The following is a 16,341-nucleotide window of genomic DNA, read 5'->3' on the forward strand; positions in this document are numbered from 1 at the left end:
TCCTAAATGCATAAAACATTGTGATGGTGTGGACCTGCTCCTAATGTGGTATGCTGACCTTGTTGAGATGTGTACTGTATGAATATATTGGTCTAGTTTAATAGCATAAACACTTAAGGGTTGTTAAGAGACAACACTGGACAGGAAAAGACCTAGGAATACAAGGTCAAAAGGACTACAGCAGTTTAAAAAAGAACTCCTTTCAAGAGAGAGACTGGCAGTTGCTGGGGAAGCAATTTCAGAAAACCACTGACACAGGCACCCACTGAAGTACCTGAAGAAGCTAGGCCTGCCCAGGTTATCATGGAAGGCCCTTAGGTAAGACAAATATTTACACAGACTGTTTTAAAATCTTCTTCTCCGATATGCTTTCTTTGTACTATTTGGCTGTCTGGCCAAGACTCCTGAAAGGAAAATAAGTAGGGTGGATAAAAGGGGTATTGTAGCCAGGAGATGTAAAGGCATGAGCCCTGTGACCTGAAGGAGTGCACTGAGGTCTTGTCTACACTAAAGGGAAAAGTCTATCTAAGCTACGGAATTTGAGTTACACTCAAATCGACATAGCTTAGATCTACTTACCGCAGGGTCCACATTACGCTCTCCCGTCAACTCCGCTTACTCTTCTCAATCAGGTGGAGTACAGGAGTTGAGGGGAAAGCGATCAGCAGTCGATTTAGTGGATCCTCACTAGACCCACTAAATTGACCGCCAGTTTTTACTTATTAAGTGGGTTCACTGCCATAGGCATACCCAACACCGCTGCAACATTGAACCTCCGGTAAGTGTAGACAAGCCCTTAGAGCAGAAAAGGGACAGAGGTGCATCTAGTCCTGTAACTACAGAAAAGCATAACTTCCTGTGTTAATATTTCCAAGCAAAGATTCTATTATTGTTTTAACCAGACAGTAAGACTGCCAGTAATAAAGCTTGACATTGACTTTACCAGCACTTGAAGATCATAAGAACAAGTGAGTGATTGCCAGACTAGCCTGGCAGGAGCTGTGCCTGTGCAATTGGGAGAAACTGCTCAGTGTACCATGTGGGTGTAGTCTGGGTAAAGGGCAGAGCTGAACTTGTAGTGGGGGAGAATGAGGGCAGGCATGGGGTTGAGGCTAACTTAATGGGGGATAGTAGGGGCACTATGGGGGTAGGCTGTGCTAAACTACAGGCCTTGGGACAGGTATGGGTTTGAGGTAATTATGGGATAAGCTATGCCAGACTTGAGGGCAGTCATGAGATGGAGTAGAACTGAGGTCATAAGGCTAGCAGGGAGCCATGGAGCAAACAGTGCTAGACTGGACATAGCAATGGAGTAGGCAAAGCCAAGTTGGAAGATAGTCTTGGGGAAGTAGCTGAGCAGGCTCTGGGAGTTATAGTGGATTACAAATAGAATGAGTCAACAATATGATGCATATGCAAAAAAGGCTAATATTCTGGGATGTATTAACAGAATCGTTGTTACGTAAGATACGGAAGATAACTGTCCTGCTCTACTAACACTAGTGAGGCCTCAGATGGAGTATTGTGTCCAATTCTGGGTTCCACACTTTGCATGTACATAAACTGGAGGGAGTCCAGAGGATAGCAACAAAAATGATAAAAGGTTTAGAAAACCTGACCTATGAGGGAAGTTTAAAAAAACTGGGTATGATTAGTCTTGAGAAAAGAAGACTGAGTGGGAACCTGGTAAGTCTTCAAATATGTTAAGGGCTATTACTAAAAAGGACTGTGCTCCATTATTCTCCACATTCACTGAAAGTAAGACAAGTAATGGACTTAATCTGCAACAAGGAAGATCTAGGTTAGATATTAGGAAAATACTTAATTGTAAGGGTAGTTAAACTCTGAAATAGGCTTCTAAGGGAGGTTGTGGAATCCCCATCATTGGAGATTTTTAAGAACAAGTTGGACTAACACCTGTTAGGGATAGTACAGATGCATGGGTTTTTTTTTTATTTTGTTCTGCCTCAGTGCAGAGGGCTGGATTTCATGACTTCTCAAGGTCCCTTCCAGCCCTACATTTCTATGATCTTTTTTCTCACTAACACTCATGTGGGGTGGTGCATAATTAAAATATTTCTCACTACATTTTCTCAAATTAGCAAATATGGAAAGGATTTTAAACAGGAGTTAAGTAGGAAAGGACTGGAAGTTTTCTCCTTTGCCATATCAAAATCTTGATTTTGTTCCCTTCCCTCTACCCCACAGCTCCTCTCCCTTCCAAGTCTTATGTTTGTTCTCTGCCTTGTTAGAGACCTCAACACCAAACTCCTGCAATTTCAAATTATCTTCCAAGTGTTTGGAGAGCCACAAGCGTCCCCAAAATGCAAAGTCTGCTCTCTCCATCCAGCTTCTCCACACCTGCCACAGCCACAAAAGGGAACAGAGACTGATCAGAACTGCAAGTGCTGCGCAAGGTACTAACATAAGAAGGTGGTGAGACAAGCAGCTGTATAGTTGCCCACCCCACAATTCTGATCGGTTTCACCCTGATGGTGCTAGTGGGTGTTCTTTTCATGCGCTGTTCCCAACTCTGCACAGATATTTTGTTGAGCAAAGCTTTATAGTACTACCCAGTGTGGTTAAGTGCTGGAGGTGGGAATGTTGTTGCCCCGGTAGCACTGTTTAGGCTGCTCAGTGCTTCTGTCCTTGGAGTTCAATGCTGTGAGTAGATAGTGCAGCATGTTAGTTTAGCAGACTCAATGTTATTCATACGACCACAGGCACAGTTTGGTGGTGAAGGCTCTCAGCCAGGTTTATTGTCAACGAAGCAGAGTACTAGCTCTCTGGATCAATGTCTACAGTTACACTAACGCATATGCTTGTTGCAATGGACTCAGCTCAGCCAGCGGTGGGACTTTCTGCTGGCCCCTAGGCTGGACAAAGGGTTATGGTGAAGTACCCAACATTTATAGGCTGATGCAAACAACTGGAATACACAACTTACATACCACCTTACGTATTTCATTACATTTGTTTTTTACCTCCCCTTGTTCTTGATATTTTGAACAAAACATCCCTGTTCGTTATATCGTCAAACCATCTTATTTTGTACTAGACTGAAATGTATCTATACTAACTGGAATATATTTATGTAAATAGCTAGCGCCTAGTACTCTATCAACAACTTTGCCACATTCATTTACTGGACAATGAACTTGCAAGCATCTGCTTTAATACATGGTCTGACTTTGGTTCACAGCCTCTGGTTCAGGCCTCAAATCTTGCACCAGGTCTAGTGGTCCAGGCTCTCTCGCTCTATCTACTACAGTGGGGATGCACTATGTGGAGCGGAAGACATACAAGTTCAATATTTTCTCGGTGGGAACACGTGTGTATACACCACCCCCACACACTCAAGAGAGAATGTAGCAATGTTCTAATTTCTTCCCCCAGTTCCTCAGTAGAATGCCCCAACATCAGCAGAGAATAGTGTCGCTGCCTCTCTTCATAGTACATATCCAGCAGCATGAAACTGAATGGTTTGCTTTAGCATCACTCTGTTCTGCTGGACAGCATCACATGCACCAACAGCAATTACTAAGGAAAAGGGGGTAAATATCTTCACATGCAGAATTGTCCAACCGGAGAGTATCTGAAGTATGTGAGCAATGAGAGCACTCCTTGTGGATTACTGAATATAATAGCTCTACCTCCAATTATTGCATTCTCCAATATCTGATTGTTTTGTAAAGTACTTTGAGATAAGTACAAAAGGTATTTTATAGAAAATTAAACTAAACTTCAATATATACAATTGTTCTAGAAATGTCTTTACAAGACTAAAATAGTTCTAAAAAAGCTATAAAGTCTCTGGATAAAATATTCACCAACCTTCAAGGAAAGTAATTTCGTAAGACTCCTGAGGACTTTAACCCTCTCTCTTTAATGGTACGTCAAAACACAAGAAAAAATTAAGATAAAACTGGCTATCTATCCTTAGTGAGAGTTGTAGCTTCCACCTCCCCAATTGCTCAACAGCACAAAAATAAAGGAATTTCAAAAGCCACTCTGTAATTAACTTGGGATGGTTTAGCTGATACAGGAAGCTACCATTACCGTTAAGGGTATCTAATTATTTTTCAGATGTAGTTGCAGGTACCTATCTCCAATACAATTACTCATGTCTACTCATAAAGCCACAATGTTCATATGAGGTTTCCAAAGCAGACACTCATAATACAACCAAACTTTGCTATTGTGGTTTACAGTGCCACCAACAGGAAGCCTCAATGGCTTTATCGTTGCCTATATATTCTACAGAGAATAGCCTGCATAGATCACCACAAGATTAGCCTCCAAAACGGAAGCCTGCATTTTACAACCATGACCACAAAGCCAGACACAGGCTAGAGTATAGCATAGCTAACTATATGGGTTTGAGTTAACACTTGTTTCAGATGTTGCTCACACCTGTACTGTCACAGCAACAAACAAAATTTACTTTGTTCTCTGAATTCTGTTCAAGGACCTCAAACGTCTTCTATCCACGACTTACTTTATTTTTTCTAAATTTCCATGAAAAAATACTCCCCTCACCTTCTCCACTAGCAAACTTTCTGAACACAGTGATAGATGGAACAGGTTTTTCTCCTTCCACAACGTTGCTTGCACATCTTTTTAAGATGCCATCTACACTAGGACCAAGCCATGTTACACATGTAAATACCAAATTATGTAATAAAATTGTTGGCATGCAGCTAAGTAGTAGCTGGGAGCACTAACAGCAGCATAGATACTGTTGTATGTTGTAGAACAGATAAGGTCAGCAATCCTCAGCTCTTTGAAAGACATGAAACAATGAATTTGATAGGCAAGTCACTAGAAGGGAGATACAGTTAGGTTCTTTTGCATAATAACTTTTCTGACACTTGCTTTTAACAATAGCAAATGCGCAAGAAACAGTGCATCTTACCTGCTTCATGTAATTTGTTGTTTGACATTGAGTTTAGACCTAAATAAGCTAATTAGCTGTCCACAGTGTTGCAAATCTATTAATCTTAAGGGCAACAGCAAATTAAGTGAACCCTGGAGATAGGCCACAGAACTTGACATTGTGTTGACAGGTCAGCCTAGATAATCACGATTCGTCCTAGCCTTAGTCTATGAATTGGTATAGTCTGACAGTATGATTTAACTGCAGCAAACATTAGTTCTCATACAGCTCTCTAAGAAAGGTTATTTGACAGTTGCCAAGGTAGGTAGCTTTCAGAACAGGCTACTAAGTTGTCACTGATCAAAACATGATCCTAAAATTATCCATATAGTTATCTACAGCCTGTAAACTGGCAATCAAGGTTAGCAATACAGCCTCCCTCGAGCTCAAAACAACAATCCTGTCACAGCTTCTCTAGGAGATGGAAACCAACTCTGCAAATTGCCAGTCCAGCTAGGCAAAAAGCTATGATGAAAATAACTGGTGACAGTCTCCTTTCTCTGTACCACATGCTTGATCAAAATTGTGTCCTGCCAATTTATTCACTTGGCCATGTCCCTGCTGTCAAAAAACCTGTTTAGGAAAAATTTTACAAACTACTATACTTGCAAGCAGTAGCAACCCTCAAAGTACTGCCAGCACAATTTGTAACATGCCATCTGTTCCATCTGGAGAACACAGGAATTGGAGGCACGGGGGGGCTGGGGGTTAAATTCAGTTTTAAGAAGGTCAGTCCATAAAGTTCTGGCTAAAATGTTCTGAAGTAATTTGCTTATTGCTTTCAATGCTTAGCTTCTTCAGGTAAAGTTTCTTTGCATACAAGAAGATTGTATAGGAAGTATTAATATGCCAGAAATACTATATAAAATGCAGGATATATTCTTTGTATGTTTCCTCCCAAGCAGCTTTATAAGCCATTGAAATTAGAATAGTTTCCCTCACTTTTGGGGTGTAATACAGCAGCTCTTTAATAGTGCAATGTTGCCGTGCACCACAGTTTAGGACACGATGTGAACACTAATACTGAATCCAACTGAAATTGCAGGAATAATTTAGATAGGGCAATTGGGGCATTAGAGAGAACATGCCTATTATTTCAAGTCCTATTGAGGCATTCCTTTAGACACTTAACTGATCCATCCTCCTTCATTGTTTGGGTAATTAGTTGTTAGACAGGTATTTATATGTTATGGTCCCACAAGATTTCTCAATACAATGCACAGGTAGTCACCCAGAGTCCAGTCACTATATTACATCAGCACAGAGCATTTTGCAACAGGAAAAACTGGGCAATCAGTTCTGGCCCAAACTCTATATTTCATTAGCATGAATGAAAATTATAGGATTTTTAAGAGGAGTGTGTGTGAGCTATATCACACATCCACATATATTAAGTTGACCCCCTATTCTTTCCCTCTGCCTCTTTCTTCTGTATCCAACCCCCTCAGGCTGTTTGAATTTAAAAAAGCCATTTTATGCTTCCCCCCCTCCCCCATGATAGAATGTTTTTATCATGTTGCACAGCACTCCAACTGCCTTAGGGGAGCTTTAATGATGATTTTATTTTTAAAAGTACAGGCTTATCTTGCTTGACCTTGCTGCACAAAATAAAAGGTTACTAAACTCCTCCTCCCAGAGAGCAAAACCTGGAACAGAAATGACCCCTTGGATCAAAAGCCTAGAGTAGTAGAGTCCACAAACAAAGAAATCAGAACTAGGACAAACCCAGCACTATTACTAACAGGTACTGTAGGAGCAACCAGGTCAGAGAAACTGACCATTATTCCTTTCTTGTTTGTTCCCTATAATAAAATTATTTTAATACTCTGTAAGTCACTTCAAAGATATAAACCATTCCAACATCAATCTATACAATGTCCCAAGTAAGGTAATGTCCTTATTTTACAGATGAAGAAATGAAGGGCTTATCTACACTTACAGTGGTGCTGCTGTACCACTGAGCAAAGGCACTACATCCACCGACAGGAGAGCTTCTCCCATCGATGCAAGTACTCCACCTTTCTGAGAGGAAGCAGCTATGTCGACTAGGAGAAGCCCTCCCGTCAACATAGCACTGTCTACACTGGGGTTAGGTTGGTATAACTGTCACTCAGGTGTGGATTTTCCAAACACCTGAGCAACAAATTTATATAGACATAAGTTGGTAGTGTAGACCAACTAGAGAGAATAAGCAATTGTCAAAGGTCACATCAGGAGTCAGTGTTTGAGTCAATAATATAATGTTCAAGTCTCTGGCTCTTAGTTCCATGCTCAAATTACTAGACTAAAGTTTATTTTTCAGTAAATTATTGTATTTACAAAACTTCAATTTAAACTTGACTTTATAATACACTACTAGCAACTAACATGCCTGATCCATTTCTTGCATTTACAGCCACTATTACATGCTTGTAGTAAGGCAACTTGCAGGGCCAGTTCAGATAAGGCTGCCAAATCTGCAGAAGTGTCTAGGTCGTTGGGCTTCACTCCACCAAAGACAGGCTGATATGCTAGTGTGGTGCCTTTGTTTTTAACTGCTCACACTCCACTGCTGTGCTCAGAGCATTCAATGGGTGATAACCTGAGACCCCTGGGGAAATCAGGGTGTCTCTTAAATGGCCGCCTGGTGCACAACACTGAAGGTTCCCTCCCCTTCCTTCTAGGTAACAAAACATATCTACCAGTCCTTGAACTGCCTCCAAAAACACTGACACAGATCCAGACTAGTGCTCCCTCACTAGACTGCTGTTAAAAGATCCAGCCAGTAAAACCTTGGGTGTTCTAAGCCTCCAGAGTCCAGTCACTGTCCCTGGCATGGGATCCCCAGGCACACCCTACTGAGAGTTTGGACTATGTGACCCAGTCCCTGGGGCTAGTACTGGCTTCTCAATTTCCCCCTGTAGCTTTAGCACACCCTCTTCCAGAACTCTTCTTGAAGAGGTAAAGTATAAGGCTTCAAGGGGGCAGGTGATAAGATATAGCACATGACACAGACTTTGCTCTTTAATACTATGAGACATGATCTATACAAAAACAAACTCTATATGCATTTCTCTGCCTCAGTTTCCTTACCATTCCAGAGCATTCTCTGTGCTGAGGTCAGAGTCCTTTGGACCCATCCAGCATCCTCCTGTTGCAGTGCATAGCTTGGGTTCTGAAACATGTAGCCTTCTCCCCAGTCTACCTCCTCTGGCCATCATCAGTCCATTCCCTTCTTCTCTCCTGCCAAACCTCATGTGTTTGTCCTGAGCCTTTCCCTTGTGAGTACTTTTATAAACTTCTAGTCTCTTGATCAGGTGACTTCCGAATCAGCCTCAACTGGTGATCGGTGCTCTACCAAATGACTTTTATCTAGGATTCTCTCCCCAGATAAACCAGTTCTTCTGGGTGGGAGCCAGTCTGTACAGGACAGGGGTAGGCAACCTATGGCACACGTGCCAAAGGCAGCACTCACACTGCCTGGGTCCTGGCCACCAGTCCCGGGGGCTCCGCTGCTGGCCACCGGCCCCCTGCCAGTCGGGGTTCCATCCACCAGCCCCGCTCAGCCCACTGCCGGCCCCGGGTCCCAGCCACTGGTCCGTGGGGGGTTTCTGCCGGCCTGGGACTCTGCAACTGGCCCGGGGCTCTGCAACTGGCCCCAGTCTGGGGCAGTGAGGAGTGCAGACAGGGGCAAGGGGGTCACAGCTCAGCATCCCCACCTTAAAAATTGTTCCAGTGCCACTGTACTGAGATATTTTTAAGGCCTGATTTGCTGCTTACATCATTATCACACCACGTGGAACAGCGCACTGCATTTGATGTTGAGATTAGAATGTATATGCAAGAACTGGAATCAGAATTTTCTGACAGATTTCAAGATTTCCAGCAATTTGGCCCAATGCTTTCTTTTCTAATTAAACCTGAAAAGTTCAATGAAAGTGACTTGGATTGGTCTGTATTTCAGTGGGTGGCTGTTGAAGATTTCGAAATGCAGCTCATTCAGTTAAAAAGCTCAGAATTGTGGGCATCAAAGTTTGGAGATCTGCAGAGTGCTCTTGAAGCTACAGAGACAGATCATGGGGCCTCTATTCTGACCTGCTGGACGTCCCTGCCAGTGAAATTTAACTGTTTGAAGAAAAGTGCGTTTGCAATGCTTTCAGCATTTGGAGCCACATACCTGTGTGAACAGGTATTTTCACACATGAAATCTGTCCTCTGTCCCTCTTGGAGCCGGTTAACAACTAATCACTCAGAAGCCTGTGTGCAGCTTAAAGTATCCAAATACGTGCCAGACATTGGAAAACTCGGCAAGGAAAAGCAAGGGCAAGGATCACCCTAAACTGATAAGATCTGCATTTTAATTTAATTTTAATGAAGCTTCTTAAACATTTTAAAAACCTTATTTACTTTACATACAATAATAGTTTAGTTATATATTATAGACTTTTAGAAAGATACCTTCTAAAAACATTAAAATGTATTACTGGCACGTGAAACCTTAAATTAGAGTGAATAAATGAAGACTCAGCACACCACTTCTGAAAGGTTGCCGACCCCGGTCTAGGATGTTTGTATTAAAATTGAGGACCATTCCAAGTTTAAAAACCCTCTGTTGTCAGCTCTGTACCACAACACATCGGAATTTCAGCCCTACACAGAAGTGAGAAGGCAATAGCTACCACACTCAAAATGTAATTTGCAGCTTGATAAAGATATAATCAGAGTTCATAATCACACACACACACACACAGTTTGTTAATTGTACAGATTCCTGAACTATCTCACACCCATACTAGTTCTGGATACATCTGCTCTCCTTCCCTCCCATGGGACTGAACCTCTATAACTAGCATGAGAGAGCAGATGGGGACAAAGGGGGGCAAAGCAGACCTAGGGATGTGTAAGGACAATCTGAATTTCAAAGTATCTTGTGTAATAAGAAAACATAGTTGCCCCCATTTTTCATAGCCCAAGATGAATAAAATTCACGGATTCCAGGGCTAGAAGGGACCACGGTGATTATCTAGTCTGACCTCTTATATAACACAGGCCATAAAGCTTCCCCAAAATAATTCCTAGCGCATGTAGTTTAGACAAACATCCAGTCTTGATTTAAAAATGGTCAACAATGGAGACTCCACCATGACTTAGTAAGTTGTTGCAATGCTCATTACACGCTGTTAAAAACTTATGACTTTTTTCCAGTCTGAATTTGATTAACTTTAACTTCCAGCCACCGGATCACGTTATACCTTTATCAGCTAGATTGAAGAGCCCATTATTAAATATTTGTTCCCCACAGAGATACTTAGACTCACCCTTTAACCTTCTCTTTGTTAAGCTAAACTGATTGAGTTCTTTGAGTCCTACTACGAGGCATGTTTTCCAATCCTTTAATCATTCTTGTGGCTCTTCTCTAAGCCCTCTTCAATTTATCAACATCCTTCTTGAATTGTAGGTACCAAAACTGGACACAGTATTCCAGCAGTGGTCACACCAGTGCCAAATTTAGAAGTAAAATAACTTCTCAACTCTTACTCAAGATTCCCCAGTTTATGCATCCCAGGATTACAATAGCTCTCTTGACCATAGCTCCTGTTTATCTGATTATCCATTAGACCCCCAAGATATTTTCAGAGTCATTGCTTCCCAGGAAAGATTCCCCCCATTCTGTAAGTGTGGCCTACATTCTCTGGTCCTAGATGTGTAGATTTAGCTGTATAAAAATGCTTATGGTTTCCTTGTGCCCCATTTATTACGCGATCCAGATCACTCCGAATCAGTGACCTGTCCTCCTCCTTAGCTACCAGACCCCCAATTTTTGTGTTGTCTGCAAACTTTTTATCAGTTTACATTAAGACCGTTTTTTACATTCCTTCCTCTGCTGATCAGATCCCACTTGTACTTAAAAATCTTGATTAGTGAGTCTACTCTGAGTTTGGAAAGAAATATTGTTCTTCTGTATGTTTCCTTATCAAGGACTTAAAATGCCAGTGACACCCCAAACTGCACTTGGCAAGAGTACACACAGATTTAGCAAGGTGCACTCTGCTGGTAGTACAGCATAAGATGCAACTTACTCAGCAGAGCTTGAGGAGGAATTTGGAAAAGCCAGGGGTTGGACTGGCCAATCATCTATATCTCCTCACATTTGCTGGTGTTTCAAGAAAAATGGAGGCAGGTAGAGGGTTTTCATTTTCAGCCTCTGACTGGCTGTGCTGGTCAATCACTATAATTGGGCACATAGAAGGGATACGAACATTGATCTATCATTCATACAGTGAGCACTGCTACAAGCACTGCCCTGCTCACCAGAGAAAGGATGGAATCCTGCGATCAGTAGGCTCCCTGGCAGTGGGCGAGAGAAGGAAGGAGTCTAAATGCAATACCAACAGAAAAAGCCTTGGGAGGGTGGAGGTCTGGCAGACTGGGTCCAGGTAGTGACGGAAATTAATGGAAAGCTAGGTCAAGTCAGCAAGCAGAACGGTGTCAGGGAGGCAAGAGTGAAGGGAATAAAGAAGAAGGGGGGAGGGGGTGCAACAGAAACCAATGGATCCAAGGGGAAATAAGAGCAGATTGAGGAACCTCCCTGGAAAAGGGAAGTGAGCTCCTGCTTCTCTAACTGCACCAAGGTTGCACAGAGGGCTTTGGCTGCTGACTGAGGTGACTGTTTAAAGATAAGAATTTAGCCTTGACTACAATATAGTATAGACTTCACTATAACAACTTCTCCCCATTGAGTGAGTTCTTTTCTCTAAGGGACTAATCAGTTCTAGTGAAGTGTAAATGGACTTGAGGCCAATTCTAATAGGACTGAAGCATTTATTGAGGTAACGTGGGGATTCAGAGGTGAGAGCTGTAACTTGCACAAATTTAGATTTTTTGCACAGAGGGTAATCCAGGCTTCTTAAAAAAAAAAAAAAAATCTTTAAAAAGTCAGATTTCTATTTGTCTCACATCCTATGAAAACACCTCCTGAACTGCTTGGAATGAAACTATTTCAAATACTGAGAGCGTGACAGTGAAACTATCTTGACTAGTTTTCATTGTTCAAGCTGAGAGTTAAAAGCAAGCAGTATAAATAGTGAAAAACTGAGCTGTTGTAATTTTGTCTTAATTTAAGTTACTACTAGCACAGAGAAATGCTCTTTCTAAATGGCCAATCTATAGCTCTTCTGCTTTGAGGCTGGCTTCCTTTCATGCTCCCTCTCTCCCTAGTTCTATGAGACATCAGTGTCCGGGTCTGGGAGAGCAGGAGCTTGTGCTGGGCAGAGGAATTGCAGGGGACATAATCAGCTCAGCAACAGCAGAAGGATCTCTATGTGCCTTCGTTCCCCAAAATGTGAATAAAACCTTTCCTTTCTGCCAGCTTTGGCAGTTCAGACAAGCTTTCTAGGGCATAGACTCTCTTATTTCATTGTATGTTCTGTACCTAGCACAACAGGACCTCAAACTTGGTTAGGACCTCTAGGTACTACTGCAATATACAAAAGAGCATTTACAGTAAGTTGGAGTAAAGAGAATGTGAATTAACCTTAACTGTATTACACTTAAACAACCAAAAATGGTTCCATCTACTATATTGTACTTCCTGTGAAAATAATTTCTCTTCCCAGCACTGCCTTAGTCCAGAAACAGTTATCGCTATCCTTCTTTGCTACCAAAACACCAAGGAGAGCCACTTGGTCATTACAGGGATAGTTTAGACTGTTTGATCAGGCTTTCATAGCAGCTCTGTTGTGGAGATAAAGATTTATGATTTCAACATTAAACTGAAGAGTTAGAAAGTACTTTCATCTATACCTGCCCCCGAGCCCCTCAGCCATTTTTGGAGGTTTACAGTAATTTTCCTACTTTTAATAATTTTTCTCTCCTATGATGCTGTGTGAAAGACCCACACAAGGAAAACTAATTGACTGTACAGAGGAAATAGCGAAACTGACTATACAAGGTCCCACTGAATTTTTTCCTCTCTAATCTTTCTCTTATAGCAACTTTGGATTCAACCTGCACAAGTAGCACACAAGACATTTGGACAGAAGTAACTTTTTTTCTTCTTTTTTTCAAGTTGACAATGCCCTAAAGTCCATGGGCTGTTCAGTATAAAGGATGTTTAGAATCTCATCAACACAGGGTTATATTTAGAAAGTGAATTTTCATTGAAGGTTACACTCTGCCTATGTCAGGTGGTAGATGTCCACAAGCCTGTATCATTGATTTACTAATGCTGTGCATGTCAGCTGCCATAGTGGATGAGTTTACATTAAAAAACCTGTAACCAGCAGTCAAGGATCTTAATGCATATACTTGTTCCGTTGGGCACAGAAAGAGCTAAGCTGTCAGAAGCAGTTTTGCCACATGAACACTGGAGCATGACTGCCCTAGCTGAAATAAAATCAATAAAGCTCTCAGTAGCAGATTCAGGTCCTCAAGATTAAAAAAACCAAATCATCAAAAGGCACCAACATTAGACTTCAGCTCCTCATGCTCTTTGCTAAGGTGTACAGCTTTCAGTTATCATACTTCTCAACCTTCCTTGACCTATGTATTACAGGATGAAGTACCCCCACTAATGGACCAAAAAAGGCACAGGAAAATTACAAAGATACATTTTTTTAAATTGTTGGCTTTTTGAAGAGGAGCTTTTCCTGTAACCTCACTTTCATATTCAGTATTTTTATTTCTATAGAGTGAAAAAAATACGACAAATTTGGACTTCACCTAAGTCAGCTGACAGATATACTGACTATTAAAGCCAGGCCAAGAACAAAAACATCCTGTTCCATAGATCTTTAGTAATGAGGAAGCTATGTCAGCAATTGAAATGAAGTTAAACAGCAAGAGTAGCTCAGAAATATGTTCAGTACTTACCCCCTCAAACAGACAAGGGTCTGACAAGGTAAGACCCATCCCAATGATGTTCACAGACATTTTGCTAAGATAGAGGGCCTTTGTAGCTCTGTGTCAATTTTTGATTCATATTTGTCTACAAAAGACACATCCTTACCAATAAGGAGGCAGCAAAAATCGCTGCCCCCTTGCATAGCAGCTACTCAGCTCGATAGAAGTTTCTGTAGCAATAAGAGCCTCCATAAGCACTGCACTTCAGGAGAGAAGCATCCTTTAATTGCTTCCCTTCCAGAGGCAGGAAATCTGGCTGTACAGCCACATAACATCACTCTCCCTGAGTGAGCACTTCACCCCGACCCTATGCTTGGGACTGCCCACACCCCATCCATGCCCTGGCAGAAATCATTCTGGGAGCAGCTCCAGCCCCCTCCCTCCCCAGATCTCAAGAGAGGGACACGCCAGAGCAGAGTACTGCAGGCAGCGATCGGGAAGGGGGTGCACGGGGCTGGTGCCCCCGCAGACAGCGATGGGGGAGGGGGTGGGCGCGGCTGCCCCCAACGGTCCCTCCGCAGTCGCTGTTACTTCACCCCCGCTCCCCCTGCTCTTATTTCCCACTGCAGACCCTGCCCCACCGCCCCCCGGGGCGCCCCCTGCGCCAGTGATCGGCAGCTGCCTCTGCCCTCCTTACCGTGCTGGGTGAAGATATTGAAGCCGCTCTCCGCGGTGCGCCCGGCCGCCTCCCGCTTGCGGCCCGCGGGCCTGGCCGCGCTGCTCCCCCGCGCTCCCCTGGGCTGCTGAGGCGGCGGCGGCTGCTGCTGGAGCCCGGCTCCCGGCTCCCCGACGCGGCCCACCTGCTGGCCCATCCCCGCGCTGCCGTCCTGGGCCCCCGCCAGCCCTCACTCACATGCCGCCTCCGCTGCCCACCCGGCAGGCGGCCTCCTGCTCCCACGGCCCGGCGGCTCCCCACAGGGCTGTCCCCAGCCCCGCCGCGCTCCGGCCTGGGACTCACGGACTCGCCCCCTCAGCCCCCGCCGCCATCTTAACCACAGAGCTGTGGGAGAGGGAACAGAGCGGCTCCCAGAGACCCACCTCCGGTCCTCCAAGGGTGCCCTGGCTCCACCCCCCGCTCCCTCTCTGACATCACCCAGCAACCTCCCCCGCCCTCCCCTGACGCCACTGCCCCCCTGACGTCACCCAGCAACGCCCTGCTCACCCGCCCCGTCGCTGCCATCACACAGCAACCCCTCCCTGCCACCCCCACCCCCACCCCTGAACACCCCATCTCTTCCCTGCCAACCTCCATCCCTCCTTTCCATCCTGCACTGTCCCCTTGAGGCCCCAGTAACAGACCTGCCCTTACCATCCTCCTCTCGATCCCCCGACAGCCCCTAGACCACACCTATTAATCTTCCCCACTTTTTCCATCCCCCCAATTCCTCATCACCCACCTACAGTATCATCCTGACTATTCCCCACTGTCCACTTGACGCCTTCCATGTTCTCCTCCACTATCTCCCTATATGGCTCCTACTATCTATCCCTGCTGCACTACCCTGTTATTCTTCTGTTCCAGAGTGCTCTTTCTGAACACAAGCTCTTCCCCAGTTCTGTAAAACTCTGCCTGGGACTTGAAATACTGATCAGGGTGAGTGCCATAGGATCATTTCATAATATTAGGGCTGGGCTACACCTGAAGTGTAGGTCAAGCTAGCTATATCATTCAGGGCTGTGAAAAATTTCACACCCTGTGCGATGTAATTAGGTCAACCTAACCCCAACTATAGATGCAGCCAGGTCAACAGAAAAATTCTTCCGTCAACCTAGCTACCTCCTCTCGAGGGAGCGGATTTATTAGAAGCGATGGAAAAAACGCTTCCAGTCACTGTAGTAAGTGTCTACACTACAGTGGAATAGCTGCAGCTATGCTGTTGTAGCACTCGTAAATACACTTAGACTCTCAAAGGTGGTCCTCTTCTTCTACTTTTTTATATCCTTCCAATATTTGGTCATTTTTCATGTAATTTTTCCCATTTAAGGTATTGAGTAAAAAGAATAAACAGTGAAGGTGAGGAATATATCAAAAGATAGGTCAAATGCTTGTCCATTAATAGTCATGCAGAGAACGAACTATTATCCTCTGATAATAATAATATATAATTAATAATAACATATATAATAATATATTATAAAAATTAATATATAATAATATATAATAACATATACCCTGATTATATGAGAAATGATATGTGATTTCCCCAAGACCACCTTAACTGAAATAATCACTTTAATAAAACAAAAACAGACATCTTAACGTTAACTACAGAATTATATGGAGGCATATAATGGACAATTTTTCAACTACAGTTGCTATTACATAGATATATCAAGTTTCAGAGTAGCAGCCATGTTAGTCTGTATTCACAAAAAGAAAAGGAGTACTTGTATTTGTTAGTCGCTAAGGTGCCACAAGTACTCCTTCTCTTTTTACATATATCAACTAATGTTCCAGCTACAAACTGTAAGCATTTGGAAGTATGGAAACTAATAAATATGGGAGGAGAGAGAGGGAGTGACTA

The 16,341-nt window shown here is 43.2% G+C and overlaps 1 protein-coding gene across 1 annotated transcript in view; it reads right to left on the minus strand.

The window, feature by feature from the left end:
• The window catches only part of ABL2 (ABL proto-oncogene 2, non-receptor tyrosine kinase), a 68,568-nt gene extending 53,940 nt beyond the window's left edge, over positions 1 to 14,628 (minus strand). The window contains exon 1 of the mRNA XM_074961034.1: positions 14,454 to 14,628. Coding sequence (XP_074817135.1) covers positions 14,454 to 14,628 — 175 coding nt within the window. The remainder of the gene's footprint in view (positions 1 to 14,453) is intronic.
• Positions 14,629 to 16,341: the final 1,713 nt, after the last annotated feature.

Source organism: Natator depressus, chromosome 8 (genome assembly GCF_965152275.1).
Source record: "Natator depressus isolate rNatDep1 chromosome 8, rNatDep2.hap1, whole genome shotgun sequence".
Classification (NCBI taxonomy): Eukaryota; Metazoa; Chordata; order Testudines; family Cheloniidae; genus Natator; species Natator depressus.